General features: G+C 38.4%; 1 protein-coding gene across 1 annotated transcript in view; it reads left to right on the forward strand.

Annotated features, from left to right (window-relative positions):
• The first annotated feature begins 1,710 nt into the window (after positions 1-1,710).
• Positions 1,711-27,132, forward strand: part of rap1ab (RAP1A, member of RAS oncogene family b) — a 56,655-nt gene continuing 31,233 nt past the window's right edge. Inside the window, exons 1-2 of the mRNA XM_079844348.1 lie at positions 1,711-1,978; positions 18,973-19,061. Coding sequence (XP_079700474.1) covers positions 19,005-19,061 — 57 coding nt within the window. The 5' untranslated portion in view covers positions 1,711-1,978; positions 18,973-19,004. The remainder of the gene's footprint in view (positions 1,979-18,972; positions 19,062-27,132) is intronic.

Below are 27,132 nucleotides of genomic sequence, written 5' to 3' on the forward strand. Positions count from 1 at the left end.
CAATATCAGCCGTTAGAGTGCGCATCGATCTGCACTTCGGATTCTGACCGGAAATAGTAAACCATCCGGGAATCTTTGGAATACTTTTTTCAACATACTAAGATTTGGGACATACTAATTATTTTTTCGAATACTATTTAGTACGGATAGTATGCGAATTGGGACGCAGCAAATGTCTTCATACTGAACAAAAACTGCACGCCATGACCATAAACTGATTGATCTCATACTTAAGTACATAAAATAAGTTCATAATACTTCAGTATACTATGTAGAATAATATGAGGTTCACTTGTTATTTACAATATAGACATAGGTTCTTGACCCCTTGGGAGTCTGTGGCATGCTGCAGGGTATCAGTTATTTTTTTTTCTAACTAATTTGTATAAAATAATATTTAAAAGTTAACTTCAACAAAAGATACTTTATGCTTTGCAAATGTAATGTACAAACATATGACTCTGATAATCAATAATAATTATTTTAATTTCTTATCAATGTCAGCATTAAATTAGGTTAAATACATTATGGCCTGGTTTCACAGACAGGGATTAGATTATGCCAGGATTATTCCTTAGAAAATTGAAGGTTTTTAACCGTGCCTATAAAAAAAATGTATGTGCCTCTTTAAGACAAAACAATGGCACTGACATATTTTAAGATATGTCAGTGCAAGTTACTTTCAGTTAAAACAGCTCAAACATGCATTTTAGTCTGGGAGTAGGTTTAATACCCCCCCCCCCCCTCTCTCTCTCTTTCTCACTCTCTCTGTCCAGCAAGGAGCCCTTGGCCTAAAAGGGTTTCATTAAAATGATTAAAGCTTATTGTAAATTAAAAACGTGAAAAAATCAAGTACTACAATTAATATCACAATGATATTCACCTTTTTTTATTTATTTTTTTATAATTTTTAAGGAATAGTTGTTAAAGGAATAGTTCACCCTAAAATGAAGACGATATTTTAAAGAATGTCAGTCAGTAACCAGACAATTGGAACACTTGACTATGGAAGTCAATAGGGACCAACCCGACATTCTTTAAAATATTGTCTTTTTTTTTTTTCTTTTTTTTGACCTTAAGATCTCACTGAGGTTAAAAATCTCTTTCACAGGAGTGTCCTGGCAAAGAATGGGCAGCAGTTACAAACACAAACTAACAAGACAAAACAAGAACAAATATAAAACACTTAAAAACAATTGCACATCATTGAGTCTTCTTCAAGTGACCGAATAATAGATTTAAAATGTTCCATAGACACCAGAGTTTGTAATTTCAATTTCATTTGGAGTAGATTCCAATCAAACGGTGCTGCAAACGCAAAAGCCCTTTTTCCTAGTTCAGTTCTAGCAAACTGTAAGTTTTCATTTTAGGGTGAACTATAACTTTAAACAACCAGGTGAATCATAATTTCACTTTTTTCACATAATTTCGTCTTGAAAACGTACGTAATTTAGATTTCATGTCGGCTAATTTCTGAAATTTAATTCACACAAAGTGAATTGTATTATGTTCACTTCGTAGTATTCATGTTTGTGTTAGTGTGAAATATTTGTTTTCTGGGGAATCTTGTCCAGAAAGTCAAGGCAGCATATTTCTGGTATAGATTGAGATTAGGTTTTAAGTAATTTGACCAAAATTGAACCCGAGCGCATCGTGACCTTTGTTTTGTCGGGTGGCAGCCCATAATTCCGCCCGACACCGGAAGCTGTTAGACTCTAAGCTAAAATCTAAAATCGCGGTGCTAGTCTTAGTTCGCGCTGGAGCGCTGAGTAGGTGAGTGATAGGCGCGTTACGTGAGCGGCTCGCGAGGTCGCATTGAGGGCAGCACAGCCGTCTTTTTCCGCTCCCAAAGATCATTTCGTGTCAGCCGCTGGTGCTGTTTCGAGGAATGACAGTTTGCTGAGGAGAAAAGGGATTGAGGTTGTCTGCAGCGGAACACTCTAAAGTCTGTCGGGTTTATTCCGGCGAGTGTGTGAAGGTAGGCGGCTAAACGAGCGCGCTAACAGACACTGTTGTTAAGGACCGTTAATTCACACCAGAAAAAAGAGAGCCAGATATATTGTGTGGTATAGTGCGTTTCATTCACTCACAGCCCGTACTTGTAGCAATAATATTTTATTTCTTAAATAGAAAATGATAAGAGTAGTTTTATCTGGCTCCTTCTGTCTTAGCATGTTAGCACAGATCTCACTGACTGAATTTTCCCACGTCAAAATCTAACCAAAATAAACTCGTATTATTGTCGTTATAACACATTCAATAACGTTCTTCTATATAACCAGTGTAGTAACTAAAACAAAAATATTCTCACCTTGAAATAAATAAATATGTACATTGTTCGTCTACACATCTAAAGTGTGTTGTTGAAATTCACATTCTTCATCATTTAACGTTAGATTATCATTTTGTTCAGTCAATGTTTTAGGGTGTATTTTTGTTTGTTTGTTATCCACATGCTTTCAATCAAAACAGCCCGCTATTACAGATTAATTGGGTGTGAATCCTGTTGTTTTACACACTGTTTTAATATCTTTTTCTGACATCAGCTGAAATGACTGGGATGAATCTAGTGATTTGCTGATTGGACACAAGTAATCATTGGGTTTAAAATAAAAGTTTTTTTTAACTGGTTTAGCAAATAGTTTTCAGTTCTCTTTGCTGGTTTTACTGCGTAATGATGTCTGAGCGAGGCTTCCTTTTTATTTTCTACTTAAGTAACTTAATCATACTTTTGATAATGACTATGTTCGTGTTGGTTTCACCTGTTGTACATAAGCTCCTCAAACTCATAAGAGTTAAGGCGTCTCGAGTTAAATGGACTAGGTTTTAATCAGATAAAATTACTTGTGAAAAAAAACGGCATCCTTTGAAACCAATTTGTCAGATTAGTTGTCACAAAGTTGTGATTTTTGTCAGACCTTGCCTGGGACTTGCCCCGAAGCCAGATCGCTTTCACTTTCGTCCTCATAAAGTTTGTCAAGTAAATGCGTTTAAAGGCTTTCCAGTTTGAACATTTAAAGCGATTGTGCACTATTCTAAAACAACAATATGTAAAACATATCCATTCAGTGCTCAGCTTTTTTTCTGTGACACAGAGAGCCGAGCCGTGTCGCGTCTCTGACAATGCGCACACGGCCTGAAGGCAGACCTCTTTCACCTGCGTCCTCACAAAGCTTTGTCATTTGTATGTGTTTTAAGGCCTGCCAGTTTGAACATTTAAAGCGATTTTAGACCATCAGATGTGTATTATGTTGAACTAATGCCTGATATATTGCGACAAATGAACACTCAGACAGAAGCTTGCACATCACGTGAAGATCGCACGCAGAGAAACGCAGTGCCAACACTGTCCTGTGACTAAAGTAAAGTCACTAAAGTAGCTTAGAAACTCAACCGTTATAGGCATATGTTTTAATACCTTTTGAAGTAAGTACAAACCACAGCTTCATAATGAATAGAGATGGTATGAGTAATTCACACACAATCACTCTCTCATTAATGCGTTCAAATAAATGTAATGTGGGCCTACTGTGTTAATTTATCTGTATCTGATGTACAACAGGCAGAAATCTGCCCCATAGACAATAACTGCTGAAAGAGAACCGTTTCCTTCAAGTATTTTAAAATCACAAAGAAATGCACTTTCAGTAGGAAAAAAAAATCCACCTTTTAATAGTAGAAATATTTACAGTAAAAACTAGGGATGCACCGGTTGACCGGCCAAAAACCGTAACCGGCCGGTTTTTGCTTCTAGCGCGCGATCGGCAACCGGCCAGTTTTCTTTGTATTTTTCTGCCGATTTATCCGGAAGTGCGCCCGCGTGCACATACGCCTATATTGCAATCATTCGCGAACATGTCACTTGTGTGTTACAAACGGAAACTGGAGAACTGAGGAAGAGCCGCTTTCCTGCGCGACCCTACCTCTCCGCGCCCTGCACAAGTGCAGATAGTGAGCGTTTGTTCAGCTCAGCTTCATCTGCTCACACAACGCGTCTGCTAATGTCCGATTCGCGAACCAATGACTCATTTGAACCGAATCATTTTAACGACTGGTTAGAACAACTGGTCCGTCCAACACTTGAACTAACGAACCAGTTTATTAATTTACTCAGAACTCCTCTGAAATGAGAACAAGTGTGCTTACCCAATTCAGCAAGAGTGAATAGTAAGAATTAGTTTAATCATCCACAGTCATTCAGCTTATTTATGTTGACAATGTGTAGTGAAATATAATTTAGTGTAGACTGGAGTTAGGTGAGACCAGAACAAAGTTGTTAGCTAGCTGATAATTTGACTAATTGTATATGGTAGAAAATTAGGCTATTTATTAATTTATGCTACTTTTTAATATTGATATGATTATACCAAAACAATTATCATTAAATAGTGTAAAAAATGAGGATCAAAAGAAACAAACATCAAGGTAGAGATCATGCATAATATCAGATGTCAAAATAAGGTAAGCAAAAATTACAAAAGTTTCTTTGCATTTATTTTACATGTATTGTCAGTATTGCGCTCACAGATCACATAGGTAGAGTTCTTTACTGTGTGTGTGGATGACCATGTCTGTCAGAAACCACCGAAGACCATTTTTGACCCAGGAAAAACCCTGCTATAGGATGATCATTTTTATTTGGTAACACTTTAGAATAATGGTCATTAGTTAATATTGGTTAACTAAATTAGTTAACATTAACTAATAATGAACTGCACTTATAAAGCGTTTATTAATTTTGTTAATGTTAATTTCAACATTTACTAATGCATTATTAAAATCTTGTTAACATTAGTTAATGCACTGTGAACTAACATGAACAAACCATGAACAGCTGTATTTATATTTACTAACGTTAACAAAGATGAACAAATACAGTAACAAATGTACTGCTCATGGTTAGTTCATGTTAGTTAATACATTAACTAATGTTAACTAATGACCATTATTCTAAAGTGTTACCTTTTATTTGACCTTAATTACATTGACTTAATTTGATTTAAAAAGCACCTGCTGTAGCATCTTAGTTTTTTTTCGTTGCACTAAACATTATTTGATTTAACATTTTGGAACAATTATATACTTTGGTTTTATTTAATTTCACTGGTAAATACTTTTTTTCTTTACACTGAATTTAAAAACAAATGCTGATTTAAGTAACATCTTTGTTTGGATTGCAGAATATGCAGTTGTTGCCTTTAATTTCACCTTTCAGCCTTTTAATTTCCAATTAAATTTCTTGTTAATTTCAGATTGCGGACTTGTTTTCATTAGCCAAAAGCCAATTTAGCCTGTTAAATACCAAATAAACATCTTGTTCATGTATACTTTCATTCTTTTATTGTGTTAAAAAAAAATAATAATAAAAAAATCGGGTATCGGAATCGACCAGTTTTCTTGAAAAAAATCGGTATCGGAATCGGCCATGTAAAATCATGATCGGTGCATCACTAGTAAAAACCTTATCAGGAACTTACTCAAAAACCTTATAAGGGCAAAAATGGAAAGCAAAAAAAATCGATCGTAATCGAGGTAAAATGTTCAATTAATTTAGGTTTTTATTTTTGGTCAAATCGTTACAGACCTATGTAGTACTGACACTAAAACTCTGTAAACTTGAATTTTTTCTCACAGTAATTTTCATTTTGGGTGAACTATACAGCATCATCATAAGATAGACCAGCAACAAAATGATAATTACACAGACATCACATACACATAGCAGCAAATTTACTGAACTAAAATAATTTCATTTGTGTCCGTTTTCTTAGCATTGTTACAGGGTTATATAGCAATGGTTAACATCAACTGTACATTTTAATTAGGCAACTAATGATTATTTTGATAATTGATTAATCTGTCAAATCTTTTTCGTTTAATCAATTACTTGGATGAAAATGCAAAAAAAAAAAATATATATTTTAAAGATTATTTTTAAATTAAAAATTTACTTTATTCCGCTTTATTATATGTTTTAAACAAAGTTCTCCACATCCTGCCCAATGCTGTCCTCCACACAATGTGTAATATAAAGCCTATGAAACCAAATATAGTGAATGTATCAATGTAGCTTAAAAACAACCATTTTGCTTACTATTTTAAAGCAGAAATTAAAACGACTAATTAAAAATGATGTGTAAACTTGGTACAAAATGTTAACTTGTACAAGGCATGAAGAACACGCACATTCACTCGTCTGAACATAGCAATTATATTACATTAATGGGCTATATCATAGGGCTGGGCGAGTGGGCGATATGGCTAAAAACTGTATCACAATATAAGTGTTTCATATCGGTCGATTTTATGACCCATTTAAAATAAGGACCAGGAGAAAAATATATTACATTTAAACATTTTTATTTTAAACTTAACCTTCCTCTGATTATAATCCCCTCAGTTATAAAGACAGAAATGTCAACACAACCATGGAAAACACTCAAATAATTTGATAAGGACATAAGTCAATGGGCTGACTCCCTGATTAGTGCCCTGACTACTGAACTAGGGGGGTGATTGAGAAGCACCCCCCATTTCGCTTGGCGGTGAACTTTCCGTGCGGCTCCACAACTGAAGATGCACGAGTTCGAGGCGAATCTGGCCGAGCATGACATCTCATCACACCGGCACCCAGTTTGCGCGTCTAAATCAGTTGCTTATATTTACTAAATGTGCCAACAATAGAAGAAATAAGCCCTTTTAATGAAAATAAAGATCCATGTTTAATAAAAATGTTTAGAGAAATTAGAAAATGTTTAAGAGATCGTTAATTTAGTTGTATACATGTTCTCCCATCCACATATTCTGTTCTAATGTCACAAGTAATACTGGATTTTACACTATTCTTTCGTAGTGTGGTTTTGGTAAAGTTTACTTAAAGGGTTAGTTCACCCAAAAATGAAAATTATGTAATTAATTACTCACCCTCATGTCGTTCGACACCCGTAAGACCTCCGTTCATCTTCGGAACACAAATGAAGATATTTTTGTTGAAAGCTGATGGCTGAGAAAGGCTTCAGATAGGCCTCCATTGGCATTCAGTACATTTAAGCCGCGTTTCCACCGAAATTACCCGGAACTATTTGTACCAGGAACTTTTTCTCCCCCAGACCTGCTACAATCTGCGTTTCCACCGCGGTCTAAAGTACCGGGAAGATTAGGCAAATTAGTCCGGTGACGTGGGAATGCGCGCGACTGCTCCTCCCAGTCACCGACGGACAGTAATCACTTTTGCGCGATACTGTCTGCAACAATAACAAGTGGAGGAGATGCAAGCAGCGCTGCTTTTGCTTATGTATACACATTACCAACACTGCTTATTTAAACGTGCACTTTCACCTGGCTTGACCATTTTAATGCAAAATGGGATGATGGGCAATCCAGAATCTGAATGTGTTGTAATAGCTCAATTCCAAAACAAAATATTTTCTATAAAAGGATAATGAGGTTTCAGTCATTCATGACAGATGTGTGAAAAGTTAATTGAATGAAAACAATAGACTGAATTAAGCGGTTGAAAGATTAGGTACTAGACTGCAAGTATTTTATTTTTTATCACAATAACATCTCTGAACATTCACAAAAAAAAAAAAAATCACATGACTAGTATTACAAAATGCTTCATTAAATGCATAATTTTAGAGACTTCTTCCTCAAATTTGAAATGAAGCAGGACCACACTTATGGCTTCACTTAAGTTGTGGTTATAAGTTATTATACTACATTCACATAGTTATACATTTAAAAATATAATATTTGGGTTTTCTAGATATGTTTATGTGCATATTCAGAAAGACTTGCGAGCAGCAGCCCTTTTATTTGCTTCCTACACTATATGAATACAATTAGAATGTGGTTATATAGTTAGAATGTGGAAATTAAAGACACAGTGACATTTTACACATTTGACTTTGTTTTAGACAGATTAGTTCTTACAAAATTAAAATAAAAGTGTGCAAAGACAAATAAATTACTAGAACAATAAAATGAAAATATAAAATGTGAAAACAATATAAAAAAACCCGTATTTTCAGTAACCTGTCCAAGAGCTGTGCCAATGCCAACACGTACAATAAATAAAAGTACAAATGTGGTAGTGCAAATGCTTAATTCAAGCGGCTGGTCATTGTGGCTACTTCTTGAACGACTGGACAAACTGTCCAAGAACAGACAGAAACCCGGTCTGAAAGTCCCTCTGCTGCCGTCTGCTTTCTTCCGCTTCTGACTGGTGGAATGCCAACTCTTGCCTCCTCATCTCTCCTCGGCCTGGCTCTCAAGTAACAGCTGAATAAATTGGTCTCGCTGTTCTTGTCCATGCTGCAGGACGGCCCGGTTAGCATCCTCCATGTCCCTCAGTGCATCAAGAAAGTCACAGTCCCTTTTCCTTTTCTCTAAGTAGAAAGATTGCACAGAAACACGTGGAAATTAAAACACAAGGCAACCATGAAACAATAGAAACCATCAATTAATTATTTAAAGTGTTTTCACTACAAATAATGAACAATTGTTTGCCCAGCTTGAACAATGCAGTGTGCAATTTTTATCATGGCCAATTTAAGTTTACAATTAAAAACAACAAAACTACTCAAAACCATTAAGGATTACACATCAGTTTTTAAATATATACACATTTTTGTCAGCTTTATACCTCGGCGTGTGTGTGTTTCGGCAGGAGACACGGGACGAGGGCACGTACTGGTGACCGCGGGGGAAACACGCTGGTCTCCGTTGCCTGCAATTCATTGGGGCCACTCGTTACGTCTGGAAAAGCACGTTGAAAAAAGTTACTGCAACGTGTTTAAACACTGCAACGAGTTTAATAGATTATACCAAGATGAGATATTTACCTTCAACCCACTCGGATTCCTGGATGGTTTCCAACAACGCACTAGCCGAGTCTTTCGTTACCGCTGCACCAGAAAAGGACGGTCTGTGTCCCAACAACGCGTCCAGGCGGTCATACCACTTGTTGGTACGCCGGTCGGAACCGCTCCGGTTGTTATGATCCTTTAATTTCTTGTAATCTTGTCTTAATTTCTTTAACTTCTCTCTGCGCTGTTTTCCAGTGTGACTGGAACCGAGTCGATATCTTCAGGTAACGTTATACCTTTTCATTGCGGGTCGCCGTTTCCAGTTCCCGCTGGATGTCCTCCTCCGCATATATGCTCAATAAAGCCTGAACCTCGTCATCGGTCGAATTTTTTGTTGAACTCCATTGTTGCAAAGAAAATATTTACTGAACGCAGAACCCACCTCGCAAAAGACTTGTAAAAATGGCGGTGGAAAAAAAATGCTGCGAGAGCTCAACCAATCAGCATGTTCAGCGCCCAAGTCCCACCCCCGAAAGTTCCCGAACTTTTGAAAAGTACCACCTCGCAAGCAGGGCCGTTTGGAGGGGGAAATATTTACCCGGAACTTCATTTAGACCCTGGTTCCTGCGGTCGAAACACACCGAGTTCCCCCCCAAAGTTCCTAGTTCCGGGGGAAAGTTCCTGCGGTGGAAACGAGGCTTTACACTCACAAGACCCATAAAAGGCACTTAAAACGTCGTTACAAAGTCCATCTCACCACAGTGGCTCTACAATAATTTTACGAAGCGACGACAATATTTTTTGTGCGCAAAAAAAAATCAAACAAGTTTGTTGCTGACTTGTTTTCCTTATTTATCAACAATTTCCTCGCTTGCTGCGGCAATCATTTTCCACTTGTCACTCCACGCCGGTTATGTTACTGAAGAGTCCAACACGAGACAACGATATGGCGCAACCAAATAGACACTGTTACATGATTGGCTGTTAGCGTGTCACTCCCTACGTTGTTAGGTTACCAGAGGGTGAGGGCCTTTTTTCATGCAACCAAACTTGCTTCACTCTTCCGACGAAGAAGAAAAAAAAATTTAACATTTTATCGAATGCATTTTTTATTGATATCGATTACGTGTCTATCGCGATACATATTGTTATCGTTTTATCGCCCAGCCCTAATACTGAATGTTTTCTATGTGTTTTCATGTGGTTCGGGGTATTTTTTATAACAATAAAGAATGAGAAATGCTTACATGAAAGCCACTGGCCAGTAGAAAAAATCCTTAGCGTTGAGCCCTGCTGTGACTTCAGCAGAGAGCTGTTATTTTGGTTGACAGACCACTCAGTCTGCCTTTGATGAAGATCAGGGAAGTTTAGCTATGCTTATGCTGTGTGGAGAACGCAGCCTTTCCTCTCCATCCTTATAATTCGTCAGGGTGAATTCATTAATGATGTCATACTTGATTGGGGAAAGTAGATATGTTTCTTTTTTGTTTGAATGTCTTTTTTTGTGTCCTATAGAAACTGAAGAAAATTAAAGTTTTTAACTAGTGATTGTCTTTACATGCATGAATGTCCTTGCATTTGGACATAATTTGAATTATTTGAAGTTGCTGTTGTTTTGTGTGCGATGAGATGTGGTCTCGCACGGTATCTGTCCATGTGTTTGACTGTTAGTATTTTCTTCATGTATCATGCGTGAAGTTTTTTGCTTCTTAAATGCTCCTAATCACAATCATTCTACGTTTACCTGTGGTAATTTTCCCTCTCGATGGCCTTAGCTTGGCAGCTCATTGCCTTTTCTACACTGACTTTACCATTAAAGGAAGAAAATTCTCCTCTGTGCATGCCAGCCAATCCTGCAAAACCAGAATCAAACTAAGGCATTTGAGCAACGGCACCTATGAATCTCTCCAAATAACACTGGATGAGTTTAGTGTTCCTTGAGTGCGCACAGTCTGGACAATGTTTAGATTTGGCCCCTCACCAAGGACTCGTAACTTCAGAAGACCTGTTTTTGGCTGCTTGTGTGTTTGCTATATGAAAGCCAGCTGAATGGTTTTCTTTGACACCTTTTTTACACTATAGGGTTTAGCCTGTGTGTATTTTATTCTGAATAGATCCCACATGGTTGCAACAGTGTTCTGAGAAGTTCATGTTGTTCATATAAATGTGTTAATTCGAGGATGGGCATAGTAAATGGTTTTCGCTGATCAATGTACACGGTCTGCATTGAATGTAAAGTTGTTCAGACTGCAACTCTGGTTTATTTGCTTTAAAAGCCAGTGGTTAACTATTAACTCGGTGAACTTTTAGTCTTGTTACAGACATAAAACATATTATTATGCTATAGCATTTTTTATTCCATTGCCATTCTCTTTTCTCTTATAGATTTTGGGATGTCCAACCCTCTACAATGCACGCACTCTCTCTGTCTTCGAAATAAGCACTGTCTTGGCTCTTTCTCATATTTCACATATTAATCAAAATCAAAAGGTCGGAAGACCGAATCCATGTTGCAAGTGGCGCATTTGGACAATTTTTACCTTGAATTACCACTGGGTGTGAATTACGCTCAAAAGTTGACTCTTCTCTGACCAGCTGACATAAACCATACTTTCAATAAACGGGAAACAAATTCTATCCAGTTATGAAGTGATCATGTGGGTAGGGTACTTTTTACTGTGTGTGTGTGGATGACCATGTCTGTCAGCCACCACCGCAGACCATTTTGACCCAGGAAAAACCCTGACATAATCACGGAAAGAGTATTTACATGTTGCCCGATGGCAAAGAATTGATGGAACTCACTTTCCCAAAATGTGCGTGTTTTTAAGCTTGAGCACCGATTTGAGTTTGAATTGCCAATGTCTGACAGCACGCAAATACTGAATTGAGTTCTCGTTCACGTCTTCTTGGCACTCAGAATGACAGCACAGACATCATTTAAATAACTATAACATTTAGTTTAGTGTTTTAGCAACCCTCTACAATGCGAGTAAATTTTAAAAACGGCGGAAAGACCTCAATATAACTGCTTTTTAAACTAAACAATGTCATGTAGCATCACATTTACCTCAGGCAGTCATTCAGTGTCCACCGAATTTTATTCACTACTAGAGAAATCAACTCTTTCACTATGCACTATATTATCCTATATATTCATTATATTCTACTTAACCTGTTAATGTAGTCTTGTTTATTTAGTGTATGTTTAATGTATGTAGATTTCTGGCTCTCACAGACCTGTAACTTCTTTAAGAGTCTCCTCTGTCCTCCAGTCGTTACCTGTATTAATGGCAACCCGTTATCAGTATAAAAGACACCTGTCCACAACCTCCAAACAGTCAGACTACAAACCACTATGGCCAAGACCAAAGAGCTGTTAAAGGACACCAGAAACAAAATTGTAGACCTGCACCAGGCTGCGAAGACTGAATCTGCAGTAGGTAAGCAGCTTTGTGTGAAGAAATCAACTGTGGGAGCAATTAGAAAATGAAAGACATACAAGACCACTGATAATCTCCCTCGATCTGGGGCTCCACGCAAGATCTTACCCCGTGGGGTCAGAATGATCACAAGAATGGTGAGCAAAAATCCCAGAACCACAAGGGGGGACCTAGAGAATGACCTGCAGAGAGCTGGGACCAAAGTAACAAAGGCTACCATCAGTAACGCACTACGCCTCCAGGGACTTAAATCCTGCAGTGCCAGACGTGTCCCCCTGCTTAAGCCAGTACATGTCCGGGCCGTCTGAAGTTTGTTAGAGACCATTTGGATGATCCAGAAGAGGATTGGGAGAATGTCATATGGTCAGATGAAACCAAAATATAACTTTTTGGTAAAAACTCAACTTGTCGTGTTTGGAGGAGAAAGAATGCTGAGCTGCATACAAAGAACACCACACCTACTGTGAAGTATGGGGGTGGAAACATCATGCTTTGGGGGCGTTTTTTTGCAAAGGGACCAGGACGACTGATCCGTGTAAAGGAAAGCATGAATGGGGCCATGTATCGTGAGATTGAGTAAAAACCTCCTTCCATTAGGGATGTGACGGTGAGGAAATTTTTCCCACCGATGAATCGATGTGTGACAACACCGGTAATACTGGTATCACCGGCGGAGGCTTTTAAATCACTAATTCTATCTAACCGAAAGTAACATGCACCCGACCGCTCGGGCTTTCATAGCTCAACTGAAAACGTGCCAGTGCGCGCACACCGTGAATGACAGCTCGTCCGTAAACGCACGTCATGAATGAATGACAGTTCGTCCGTAAAGCCTTGTTTAAATTGATGCGTCTGCACAAGGGTGCACGCGGCAAAAATGACATCATCGCAGAGAGCCAAGCGGACGAGGCGGAGGCGCGCGCAGTCAGCGAAGCGGAGGCTCGCGCTGCGGAGCCAGACGAAAGTAAACAATGCGCGCTCTGTGTGGCTGTGCACATTTTACTTTCGGTTTTGAATTGGGGCCAATTCGGTAGCGGGTTGCTTGAATTGTGGGTTCATTAGCCTATTATTTTTAATGAAAAACACAACAACAAAACAAATGACAAACTCCCTTAAATAGGCACTTTTACGTTTCGCTTTGAAACCAAATCTTCCTTGATCATCTCAGCCAGCTCCTCACTCTCTGAAGACTCCTGCCGCTGCCGAGACTCACAGTCGGATCATGCTTTATTAAGCAGACACGTTCAGTTTTTATTTGTATTGTCTGTTCGCTAACTGAACTAAATTATTTTATTACTATAAAAAAATCTAAACAACGGTGGGGCGGTGCCACGGTGGGCAAGGGATGTAACCGGCGTTGAGTCTGAACACCGGCAACACCGACTATCGTAGCAAGCCTACCTTCCATCAGCAAGGGCATTGAAGATGAAACGTGGCTGGGTCTTTCAGCATGACAATGATCCCAAACACACTGCCCGGGCAACGAAGTAGTGGCTTCGTAAGAAGCATTTCAAGGTCCTGGAGTGGCCTAGCCAGTCTCCAGATCTCAACCACATAGAAAATCTTTGGAGGGAGTTTGGAAATCCGTGTTTCCCAGCGACAGCCCCAAAACATCACTGCTCTAGAGGAGATCTGCATAGAGGAATGGGCCAAACTACCAGCAACAGTGTGTGTAAAAACCTTGTGGAGACTTAAAAAAAATTTGACCTCTGTCATTGCCAACAAAAGTTAATCTCAATACTTTATTTACCCTTTGTTATTAACCAAATACTCAATTTCCACCATAATTTGCAAAATAAATTCTTTAAAAATCAGACAATGTGATTTTCTGGATTTTTTTTTTCTCATTCTGTCTCTCATAGTTGAAGTGTACCTATGATGAAAATGACAGGCCTCTCTCATCTTTTTAAGTGGGAGAACTTACACAATTGGTGGCTGACTAAATACTTTTTGGCCCCACTGTATATATGTGTATGTATATATACATGTAAAAAAAATATGATCAGAAAATCAACGTGCCTAATAATTCTGCACAGTGTGTATATATATATATATATATATATATATATATATATGTATATGTATATGTATATGTATATGTATATGTATATGTATATATGTATATATGTATATATGTATGTATGTATGTATGTATGTATGTATGTATGTATGTATGTATGTATGTATGTATGTATGTATGTATGTATGTATGTATATATGTATGTATATATGTATGTATATATGTATGTATGTATATATGTATGTATATATGTATATATGTATATATGTATATATGTATATATGTATATGTATGTGTATATGTATATGTATATGTATGTATATATGTATATATGTATATATGTATATATGTATATATGTATATATGTATATATGTATATATGTATATATATATATATATATGTATGTATATATACAGGGCTCGACATGAATCCTTCGGACAAGTAAATCTGTCATTCCCTTGTCCGAGTAAAACATTTGCTTGTCCGGATTTTTTTTGTAAATATAATCTATACTGAAGCAATATTCTCACCAGTGTTCAATCAGTTTTGACATATTTAAATATGCATATTTGTCATATTTGTACCTTTTTATAAAGGGCATTTTTCCATAATCTTATTAAATATAGGATATGCTTCGGCTTTCCTTTTATATTCTTAAATTTGATCAATAAATTAAATTAGAATAAGACACTATAGGCTGTTACCAATCAAATTAAATCATTTACACTGAAAAATTACAACTGCATTAAATAATGTTATGAGATTATTTTAAATATTTTTGAATATACGAATAAGAAATGTTGGAAAGGTGAAACTAAACCACCAGTAGGTGGCAGTATGTGACCGTCTTAATGAGTGAGTCATTGAGTCGATTCAGTGAAACGGCTGATTCATTCAAGAATTTGGCGGTCGTTTACGAATAGGCCATTGAATCTTTAATTCAACCGATTCATTAAAACTAGGGGTGTAACGATTCGTTTTAACAACGATACGATTCGTATCACGATTTGAGGTTGTCGATACGATTCAAGGACGATATTGGTTAATTTAGAACGATACGATCCGAAACGATTCAGTGACTTGAAATCGATTCAGTAACTTTTTAGCCAAAAATTGTGTGACTGAAATAAATATCTGGATACTGGTCAGTGCAGGTGAAATTTCCAAGATTCCTGTTGTTTCAGGGAATCCGGTATATCAATTAATTATGGATATAAACAAACAAGTAAACAACAATTAATGGCAAATGCATTAAAATTTTATTTGAATAAAGTGCAACCAACAGTTTAGGTTGAATTAACAGGAAGTTAACCTTTTCTGCTCTCATTTTCAATATTCAATACATTTTCAATAAAAGCACAGTAAGTGCAACCAACATTTCAACAGTAGGTTAACCTGCTACTTCTGCTTTTGTTTTCCAACATAAAAATATTACAATATTAATATTAAAAATAAAGTGCAACTAACTTCTTTTCAGGTTTAATTAATAGTAAGTTTACCAGCTACTTTTGCTGTTGTTTTTCAACATTAAAATAATACAAATACAATATTAATATCAAAAATAAAGTGCAACCAACATTTCTTCAGATTGAATAAACTGGCCTGCTACTACTCTCAGTTTAATAAACAAACAATATTTAACAAAAGATAAAATGTAACCAACTACTCTTCAATGACTCTACAGATTTCTTTTTCAAAAATATCACCATGATCTGACCGCAGAACACTTCTCTGTGCGTTCACTATGTCGCCAGCAGTATTAAAAACTCGCTCTGCTGGCACACTGGTGCCAGGAATGCACAGGTAACAAGCAAGGGTTGAAAGTACAGGTAGCTCTTTCTCCTGGTGGCTTGATCATTTCTCGCTCGTTGGCTTCTCTTCTGCCATGCGCCATGCTATGTTTTGTTTTCTCAAGCCCCGTTCACACCGCCAGCAACACGCAGCGACAAAGCGACACGATCCCATTCATTTCAATGAGCGCTGCTGCTGCTGGTGCGTTGCGATGATGTCACAGATAGGCAGACTGAATCGAGTAACATTTAACGCCTTTATCATTAAAAGTGCTAAGAAAAAACATCCATATAAAGTCTGACGTGCTTAAATACAATGCGTTATTTCCTATGATCGATACAATCGATTGATTACCTTTTAAAACGATGTTAGATCGATATATGTCGTCCGGAAGGCCAACTTGCCGAGCACAGATCGATGTAGTTAGATCATAGGAAAATAAATCGATACATCGATGTAGTAGATGAATCGTTACACCCCTAATTAAAACGCTGAATCATTCAGTAACACACACTGTTGCTGTGAGATGCGTTACGGTTCTGCTGTGATATTTGTTTGGAACTATTTTCGCCGCTGAAATAGAACAAAAACAGTCCATATTGCTTCTAAAATGTAAGTGACTTAATGTTAAATTGTTTATGGAACTGGCGTATGAAATCAGTGTCATTTTCAGTCGTGATGGTATTCAGGAAAACAACACTCTTGTTAGTGTGATGTTGCTTAACTGTATCATATGTTATAAATATAAAAACTGCACAATTTTAACTGTATGTTAACTGAGTTTCTGTGTGAGCGGCGCTCATTTGTTTTCGATTTTTTTCCTCGAGAGTCTGCGCGAGCCTCAACAGCTCAACCTTATTAACGTCAATTCGTTTTATATTATCCACTATCGATCTCCACTTCCACTAACTGAATGCAGAATCATTATTGCACTTTGGTGATTCCCTAGTTATTTTTTGTTTTGACGTTTTTTAACCAGGATACTTGTCCGTCGGACAAGTAAAATTGTTTTTCACTTCGCCCCTTCAAAAAAATCCACTTGTCCCGGACAAGCGTTAATGTCGAGCCCTGATATACATACACATATATATATATATATATATATATATATATATATAATATATACACACATACACACATACACACATACACACATATACATATATACACATATACATATATACATATATACATGCATACACACACACACACATACACATACATACACATACATGCATGCATACATACATACATACATATACAGTGAGGAAAATAAGTATTTGAACACCCTGCTATTTTGCAAGTTCTCCCACTTAGAAATCATGGAGGGGTCTGAAATTGTCATCGTAGGTGCATGTCCACTGTGAGAGACATAATCTAAAAAAAAAATCCAGAAAGCACAATGTATGATTTTTTTAAAACTATTTATTTGTATGATACAGCTGCAAATAAGTATTTGAACATCTGACAAAATCAATCTTAATATTTGGTACAGTAGCCTTTGGTTTACAATTACAGAGGTCAAACGTTTCCTGTAGTTTTTCACCAGGTTTGCACACACTGCAGGAGGGATTTTGGCCCACTCCTCCACACAGATCTTCTCTAGATCAGTCAGGTTTCTGGCCTGTCGCTGAGAAACACGGAGTTTGAGCTCCCTCATAAGATTCTCTATTGGGTTTAGGACTGGCTAGGCCACGCCAGAACCTTGATATGCTTCTTACAGAGCCACTCCTTGGTTATCCTGGCTGTGTGCTTCGGGTCATTAGGCCGCACTAATATAAATAAAATTGTATATCAGTCTGACCAAAAAATGTACTAGCCAATGGCGATTATGTTGCCAAGGTTTGCGTAGAGTGTTGTTTAGGTTGTTTATTCATATATATTGTGCAGGGGCGAGGCTGTGTGTGTGCGCGCACTGTTTGATCATTCGAGATGTGGTGTTTTCCTCAGTGCATAACTTGCATTTCACAGGCATATCTGTACCATCTGTAAATGTTAAAAAGGCATGCATATGTAATATTTCCATCGCCACTGAGCTTTTCATTGTGCCAAACAGACTGAGCATGTCTATTAAAGTTTAAAAAAAAAAGATTAATAAATTTACTAGCACGTGCCAACTCGAACTTCAGTGTGTTTGTAGAGGGTTGATGTCTCATGTGGCATCCAAAATCAGTGTGGGCGTGCTGAGAAGGGTTAAATCCATATAGGCCCAGAGGCTTAGCAGGCCTTAGTCCTGGATCCAAACTGCACACTGTGTTAAAGCGGTTGTGCTTGTATTATCCCCCACCCATGGGCCATGATCCAGGACCATAGACTGTAAAAAAATGTGGACGTAGTGTCGGTGACGTCACCCATAGGATTCTGATGAGCCGTTCTGAAGCGCAAAGAATGGACGAGATGGCCGTTGCCATCTTGGAAGTGCGTCATCGCGCGTCACTCCTAGATAACAGAAAATGGGCAAAAAGGCGGGACGTGGGCAGAGCTGAAGTGACGCGATGACTAACAGACTGCAGATAAATGGCTATCCACCTGTCACTCGAAGTGGCCACTCCCTTAATTATGCAGAACTTTAATGCTTTATATAATGTAAACGAATGAGTTATAAAAAAAATTCACCCCCCTCACAGTTGTCATGAAGGGCAAAATTAGCCGTATAAACCAAAACCACAATTTGTACCAGGCTGTAAATATGTTTTATTCTGCTGTAAAGTTGGCCATTTTAACATGGGGCTCAATGAGATTCTGCTCCCTTCTGGAGCCTGTCCCTAGCGGCCAGTCGATGAATTGCAGTTTAAGGCACTTCCGTATTGGCTTCAAGAGAAACTGCGGGAGGTTGCCGCTTGTCCAGGACGCTATCATACATCCACATGCAGTGACCTACTCATTCTCTTCTTATCTTGTTTTTAGAGCACTGAGGAGTCTGGTGAAGAGACCCTGCCATGCGTGAATACAAGCTTGTGGTGTTGGGCTCTGGTGGTGTGGGCAAGTCAGCCCTGGTAAGTGCAGTATACCATCTCTTCCTCATCAGCAGTACTTGGCCAACTAATGATGTGATCCACAGTAATGATCAGTAGATGGTAGGGGTGTGACAAGATCTCGTGCCACGAGATCTCGCGAGACTAAACTGTGACGAGATTTCTCGTCGAGGTGAAAAGCTGTCTTGTGTCATAATGTCATAATGTCATGACGGAGTGTGAGGGTGAAGTTAAGATAGAATAGGCCAACACTACGTTTACATTACGCATCCACTCTAGTTTTTTATATAAATAAAAACGATTTTATTCAGGCAGATAACAGTCGCTTCAATTCCATTAGCTCACCCAACACGAGCTGTTTGAGTTGTGCGCGCAGCACTAATCACGTTACTAGAAGACATTGACGTGTTATGAGTGTGCGTTACGTGTGTTAGTGAAGCCCTCGCATTGTACGAGTGTGTGTTAAGGCCTGTACACACCGGGACGAATATCGCAGGCGCTTATCGCCAGCGTTTTTCGTGACGTTTTTCGGCGCGTCTTGAGTGTTCACACCCAACCGATTTCCACTGGCGATGCGCCGAGTGAACGTGCACATTCAGTAGATGCGCTCCCGGTACACAAGGTGGTGCTGCGGCACTTGCGCTTCTGACACTCGCTTGTCACACAGAAGAAAAGGAGAGACAGTATTTATGTGCTTGCCAAAACCACAGATATATTATGTCTATGGCAAAACCATTCACACACTTTTTGCTAACTGGCAAGCGGCATTAGCAGCCCATCTTCTTCTTTGTCTACTTACTACTTCTTCTTCGTATCAATGCGTGCTCGGCAAGACCGTTTTGTGCGTGAGCGCCACCAAGTCGTGTTTTACTGTCACTTCAGCAGCTCCAGGCACGTGAACAAAAGCGCTGATCTCATTGGTCGGCCAGTTTTTAACGCGCCGCGTCAAAATAAAAAAACGAACCCGAGGCGTTTTTTTTTTTAAATGACGCTTTTATGCCTGGCGTTTTACGCGTCGGTGTGCACACTCACATTGGCGCCCATTGTTTAGTCACGAGGCGTTAAACGCGCGCGAAAATCGTCCCGGTGTGAACAGGCCTTTACACAGGGCTCCAGACTAACTTTTTTCACTAGGCCCCTATTTTCTATTTTCAGTTTTTCACTAGGCCCCTAATAACTATTTTCAGTGGCCCCCAACTGAAAATTTTAGGGGCACAACCAGAAATTTTAGGGGCGCACAGTCGCACACCGTAAATCAACATGCTAACCAAATCTACTAATATCCACTGTATTACTAATAGGGATCGGTATCGTTAAGGTTTTAATGGTATTACTACTCTTACCGATACTGCTTATCGATCCGGTACTTTAACAGTATTCTTACCGGTTCTTTTTATTATACTTTATTTTATTTTTATTATATAAAAAAAAAACGTAATTAAGAACATAATTAACATGGCTTTATAATCTGAAAAGTAAAATATCTATAGCAAAAGAAACCGCAAAGTTTGAACAAAAATATAAAACATCTATTTGTAAATGGACCAGTGTACAGGCATTCGGAAGGTCTGCTAACATTAATATTACAGTAAAGAACAAACCTACAAAGAAATCTAATAAAGTAATGAAATGTAAAATAACACTGCATAGTTTTCACTGTATAAATTGATAGATTAATGCTTATAAAAGCTAAAGTTATTAATTCAAGAGATGTGAATATTTTCTATTTGCCTTTTTGTTCGATTCGAATTAATGGCTCAATCGTCAGCAAGTTTATTAGAGGCTGCCCCTTTAAGACCGATCGAATGTAGAACTAATAATATCATGTTCTCCTATTTCTCCAAACTATTTACGCCCATTTAAGATATAAACTGTTAAAATAACTACTCTCCAATCCGGTCATTTTGACACCGACTATTTGTTGTTTATTTGATGGTTTAGACGCGCACACGAAGCCTAAAATATTAAGTGCAAGCTGGTCCATTTCGCAGCACACACACATAAGCCGCCTTGAAGTTGGAAACAGCGTCTCTTGCGCGGATTATTGTGCATTTAATAGCTCTTTATTATCAAACACATCCCGCAGTTTAGCAACAGTAGAGACTGCAGTTTACAACAATTACTGAATCTAGGGTGACCACCATCAAACAAACCAAATGTGGGACGATTACTAAGTTTGTGTGGGACAATGTGGGACATGTTACCAACACTAAAACATAACCTGAAACTGTTGTATAATCTTAAATTCAACATCACTGAGCCCAAAGGCAGCAGGCATCATGCAGATAACTACTTTTGAAACAGTTCTGACCAAGTGCAACTAAAATCCAACTAAATAAATAATGAAACAAATAAAACAACATTAAATTAGTTAATCTTATATATTAATATATATATATAATTTGTATACAGAACTGCATTTATTTATTTATATTTATATATATATATATATATATATATATATATATATATATATATATTCATTTATATACAGAACTATCCATTCGTTTTCTGACAGGGAACACATGGAACGAATCACCGCTCCACATTTTGATATATATATATGATATATATATTTATTCATTTATATACAGAACTATCCATTCGTTTTCTGACAGGGAACACATGGAACGTATCACCGCTCCACATTTTGATTGACAGCCGTCACAACCTACTAGTGACCGTGTTTACTCCTTTCTTTTCAACCATTGGATATGGTTTAAAAAATGGCTTTTGTATTTGTGTAAGGCGGGATGTTACTTCTGACGAAGCGCTGTTAAATATAGGTGAAAAACGATGCCGCAAAAATAATAAATAAAATGCTTTCTTAAAAAGGCAAAAGAACGCATGCATGTTTTCTCAATATGATCATTAAAAATCAATAGACTGGTGAAAATGCGGGACATTTTCTCAATATGCGACATGCGGGACAAGGGGTGAAAATGCTGTGCGGTACAACGCAAAGCGGGACAGGTGGTCACCCTAACTGAATCTGACGTTTAGTTTAGGTTTAAGGAGAAATGACAGCGCAAGGCTGTGAAGGGAAGGATGAGCTTGACGGAACACGGCTAGAAGTTATAGTATAACCCTTATAAAAAACCCTCGAATAGTTTTACCCTCATACCATCTTTTTATAATTCTTGGAAGCCAAAATCGAAAATAAAATTAGATTAATATCACAGCACATCCCTAAAGTTTAAGCAGACTAAACTTTTGTTTAGTTCTTGGCCATCGTCACTCATTAAAGCTGACTGTGGTGTTGTGTTCGCTGTAGCTCCACGTGAGAGCTCGCTCGCTTTCTCTCTCTTCTGATTTGCGAACGGCAAAAATGCATCACGGACAAATGGTTTAATATAATCTCATATAGAAACGGCTGGCAAAGATAGAATTTGCCAGAAATAACGTCTATCAATTATAATTAGTAAGTGTATTTTCTTAATTTCTCCAGTACCGACAGCAGGCAAATTTACTGGTCGCACATGTGTCAAATTTTAGTCGCAAAATGCGACCATTTAGTCGCACTCTGGAGCCCTTAGCGGACTCGACCGTGGTGAATTTATATTTTAAAATGCGCGTTCAGCACCACCGCTCCCTATTCCCAGTGTACGCACGATCGCGAAATTCAAAGGGAAAGTAAACGCGAGCGCACATTCAAACGCGATTTCAATATGTTACCGCTGTTTGAAAGCGGCTCCTTGAGGCACGCGAATATCTCCCAATATAAAAGCTATCCCGTTGTAACCATCTCTTAGCTCTGTATCATGCTTGAAGATAAATTTGGTCTCTATTTGCACTTTGAATATTGAGTACTTTGATTATGGTTATTGTTGCACTTAATATCTATGATCAATTTGTGGGAAGGAGTTCAGTTAGGAGGTCAAAAGAAGCTCATGTGCAGTTCTAAGGTCTGAAGAGACAATCATACTGGAAAGAAGCCAGTTGAGTTTTTGCCAAAACCTTTACAGTGCTTGAGTATTGTTGTCTTTTACTGCATATGATAATTCATACTCAGAAAGTAGAACTGAAATGACTTTCATTACAAGATGATGAGTTAAATCATTTCAAATGCACCTGCAAACAATTTTCTAGTCATGTATTTCATCATTGAGGATTTCTTAAAAATACTATGTAAAAATCTTGTCTCGTTCTCGTGAACCCAATCTCGTATCTTGTCTCGTCTCGTGAGATAAGTGTCTCGTCACACCTCTAGTAGATGGCCACATCCCAAATGGCTTTGGATTTCTCTGATTGGATGTACGGTCTTTTGTCATTTAGTTCTATAGCTGTAAATGCCTATTCATGTATTTGTACCAAGTATGAACTTTCGGTACACTTAAATGATTAGTTCACTTTTAAATAAACTTTTGCTGATAATTTACTCACCCTCATGTCATCCAAGATGTAAATTTTTTTTCTTTCTTCAGTCGAAAATGAAATTAAGGTTTTTGATGAAAACATTCCAGGATTTTTCTCCATATAACGGACTTCAATGGGCTCAAAGCGGTTCAAGGTCCAAATGACAGTTTCAGGGCTTTTAACGATACCAAACGATGAATAAGGGTCTAATCTTGCGAAATGATCGGTCATTTAAAAAATAAATAAAAAAAGTTAAAATTTTAAAAACACAATCTCGCCTTGCTCTGTTCTGTGGTGCGCTTCGTGACATTGCGTAATACGCAATTAAGTACCGAGTCAATGTTACAAGTTGAACTTGCACATACTAAGTCGAACGCCGTTTACTGCGGTGTGTCGCCGCAACAGTCTCTTCCATCTGCCTAATTTCTTCCTTTGTGTATTCCGCTTCAAAAAGGTAGGGCAGGGCGATGAAAATATGAGTATCGAAAAATGCGTGCGTGCGTGCGTGCGTGCGTGCGTGCGTGCGTGCGTGCGTGCGTGTGCGTGTGTGTGTGTGTGTGTGTGACGCCCCAGCCAGACCAGTTGCTTCATTGCAGTTTGGTACGGCACAAATGCATAAATTCATTTTCAATAGAACGCTGCATTTGGCTTGTATCACTTGCATTGCGGTGCATTTTAGGTGAAGCATCCGTTCGTTAAAAGTTTAAGCAAAAAAGTAAGTTTTATATGTGATGCACAGTGGCGTACCGTGGGGTTTTAGTCAGGGCCTTCACTAACCATCAACACACCCCACGCCGTTGCCATAACACCACACAAACCGATACATACAAAATAGAAGCATGTGATGCACTGTATGCATTACTGTTACGATCCCCGTGCTCGTTGGGAAGGTCGCAAACAACATAAAAGGACACGCGAGAATAAAAGGCAATTTAACTATTTATTGATACCACTGCACTCGCGCGTCACCATTTAGGCAACTGGTGAAATTAATCAAAATCAACTCACTGACACAAATACTCTTAAAGGTCCCATGGCATGAAATTTTCATTTTATGAGGTATTTCAACATTAATTTGAGTTCCCCTAGCCTGAATATTGTCCCCAAGTGGATAGAAATGTTGATCTGTGTAAAACCGAGTTCTGGCTGTCTTTCTCTGCCTTTGAGAAAATGACAGGCCAGACTAGCCAATCCTGAAGTCTCCTGTTTTGACGTCCACACATTGAACGGTTACCTCCCTTTCCTCCGCCCAGAGAATCTGGCACGCCCATGCAAGCGCATTGGGCTTGTGAACGAGTGAATGCTGGCAGTTTCTCAGTGTTTGGATGTACAAATGAAAACAGAAGTCTTTTTTCAGTTCCTTCTGATCTGTGATCAGTGATTTCTTATGTGTAGCTAATTATTTATTATTCGTGCACACACTGCGGCTTCTCTCTCTCCCGACAGAACGTTGTTTTCGTGTTTTCTATCTTTTGAGTCAGTGTTTTTGTACGTCCTCGTCGCATCTATCTGTTCTACAATGTGCATACAGTCATGAGTTTCTGCTCAACATCGGCAGACTCACATCTCTTTAGAGATAAACCTCACGCACGCCGAGGCTCGGGCTGCACTGACCGGTCGGCCTTCAACATCCCCGACCTCCAGTACTGCATCTGGCCTACAGCAGAGGCACCAAACGCGGCGCGAGATTAAGCAGACGGGGGGTAAGCGTGAGGTTATCCGGCTAGGCTAGCCAGCTATCCCCACAATAAACTGGATTACATTCGATTACTGCTGTTGTGTCTTTGTTTGCACTGTGTACTCAATGCGCGTCACTGACGCTTTTCATATGATTGGAACATATCTAAAAATGATGCTATAATCAACACTTACTAACACGTTCATCTTGCTGTAATGGTACAACTGTAAATTTAGTTCTGTTTATAGTAATAACGTCTCTCTATTTATACTTGTTTATATATATTCAGTACATATCCATGTCCTGCACTTACGCATCCATTGTATATCCTGCACTTGCTGCTATTGCACTTCTGGTTAGACCTAAACTGCATTTCGTTGCCTTGTACTTGTACTTGTGTAATGACAATAAAGTTGAATCTAATCTAATCTAATCATTGCATGTGTTACAAAGTTGGTAGAATAATGATGAAGACGGACTCGGCGTGACTGGGACTCGTGTTTATTCAGAACTCTCAGATACAAACACAATAAACTCACGCAGACAGACAGCGCTCTCACAACTCAGTAGTTACTATAAATAACTTTGTTAGCAATCGCTCCGTCTCCGTGATGTCCGGTTCGCGAACGAATCATTCTTTTGAATCGGTTCTTTTTAGTGAACCGAACCAGTTCACCAAATCGGACTGAATCGTTCTAAACGGTTCGCGTCTCGAGTCAGCGCTGATCCATAATTTACTAGAGTTAGTAACTTTCTGACATGAGTGACAGCCCCTCCGACTAGAAATAAACTAATAACTTGAAGTATATTCTAGTAACTACAACAGTTCACTGAGACATGCTGAGAACTGATGTGAAGTGAACTCAGGTCCATCCGTCTCTCTGGCAGCAGCTCGTGCGTCGTAGACCTCGTTAAACCACGCCCCCTCCGCTCATTTCAAATGCAAAGATGTCAGCCAATCACAACAGTGGGCGTTTTTACTGAAGTCTCACAGCAGACACGCCTCTTGAAACAGGGCATTCAGCCACAGGGCAAACAGCAGTATAGAAAAAATGCCTTTTATTTCTAAATTATGACATTTTATGATGTAAAAATCATACTAACAATATAAGTACACCTCAGGAAACATTATAAATTAATAGAAAAATGCCATGCCATGGGACCTTTGAACAAACAAACAAAAAACACAGACTAACAAGAACATCAAGAAACACAGAAAAACACCGCTTGTCAGCTAACGTTATCGGCTTGACGTCAGGATGCACACGAAGCTCGGGCAGCCCGTCATCTGCAACGGCCATAGCTTGTTCCACATAGATACTTACAACCCGCGAACAGTTCAAACGGCTGATGACATCAGCGGGGGGTAGCGCCAACTCATCGCTGAGCCTCTGGGGCGTTCTATCACTACACATTAAAATTTGATTGGCTGATGACCCACGTCAGTCAAAGTTATGATCCAATGGAAAATGGCAGCTTCAGCTGAAGGTTAGCTATAGTATTAGTGCTGGTCCCGGCTGGTCCACGGAGCTCTGATGAAATAAAATAAATAAATAAATAAATAAGTAAATATATATATATATATATATATATATATATATATATATATATATATATATATATATTTATATTTGATTTTGACTGGGCCAGCAGAGAAGGCCCTGATGGCCCTGACAGCCCACCACTGGTGATGCATTGCCGCGATTGGTCTGACTGGCACGTGAGAGAGAGGAGGGTGCATGCGTGTGTGTTAAGGGGTTCTTTTTTTAGGCTATACTCTCTTGCAATTGAACGTTTACTACTTAAAAACATCAAAGCTAAACATCAAATCTAGTCAAACCGCATCACGACATCGCTACAAATACAGTATGGGATTAAAATCAGCGAATATTAATGTATAGGCTTAGGCTATGTTACCATTGAAGTCGTACTGCTGTGGAATGCCAGGTCTACTTTGTAGTAGACACATTGCACCTTGTTCTCTTCTTTTTAAAGAATGTAATGATCCCAAACTTTAGACATTCTCTGCCGTTTATGGACATCTTTACTCATCTTTAT

Source organism: Gobio gobio (assembly GCF_949357685.1).
Source record: "Gobio gobio genome assembly, chromosome: 19".
Classification (NCBI taxonomy): domain Eukaryota; kingdom Metazoa; phylum Chordata; class Actinopteri; order Cypriniformes; family Gobionidae; genus Gobio; species Gobio gobio.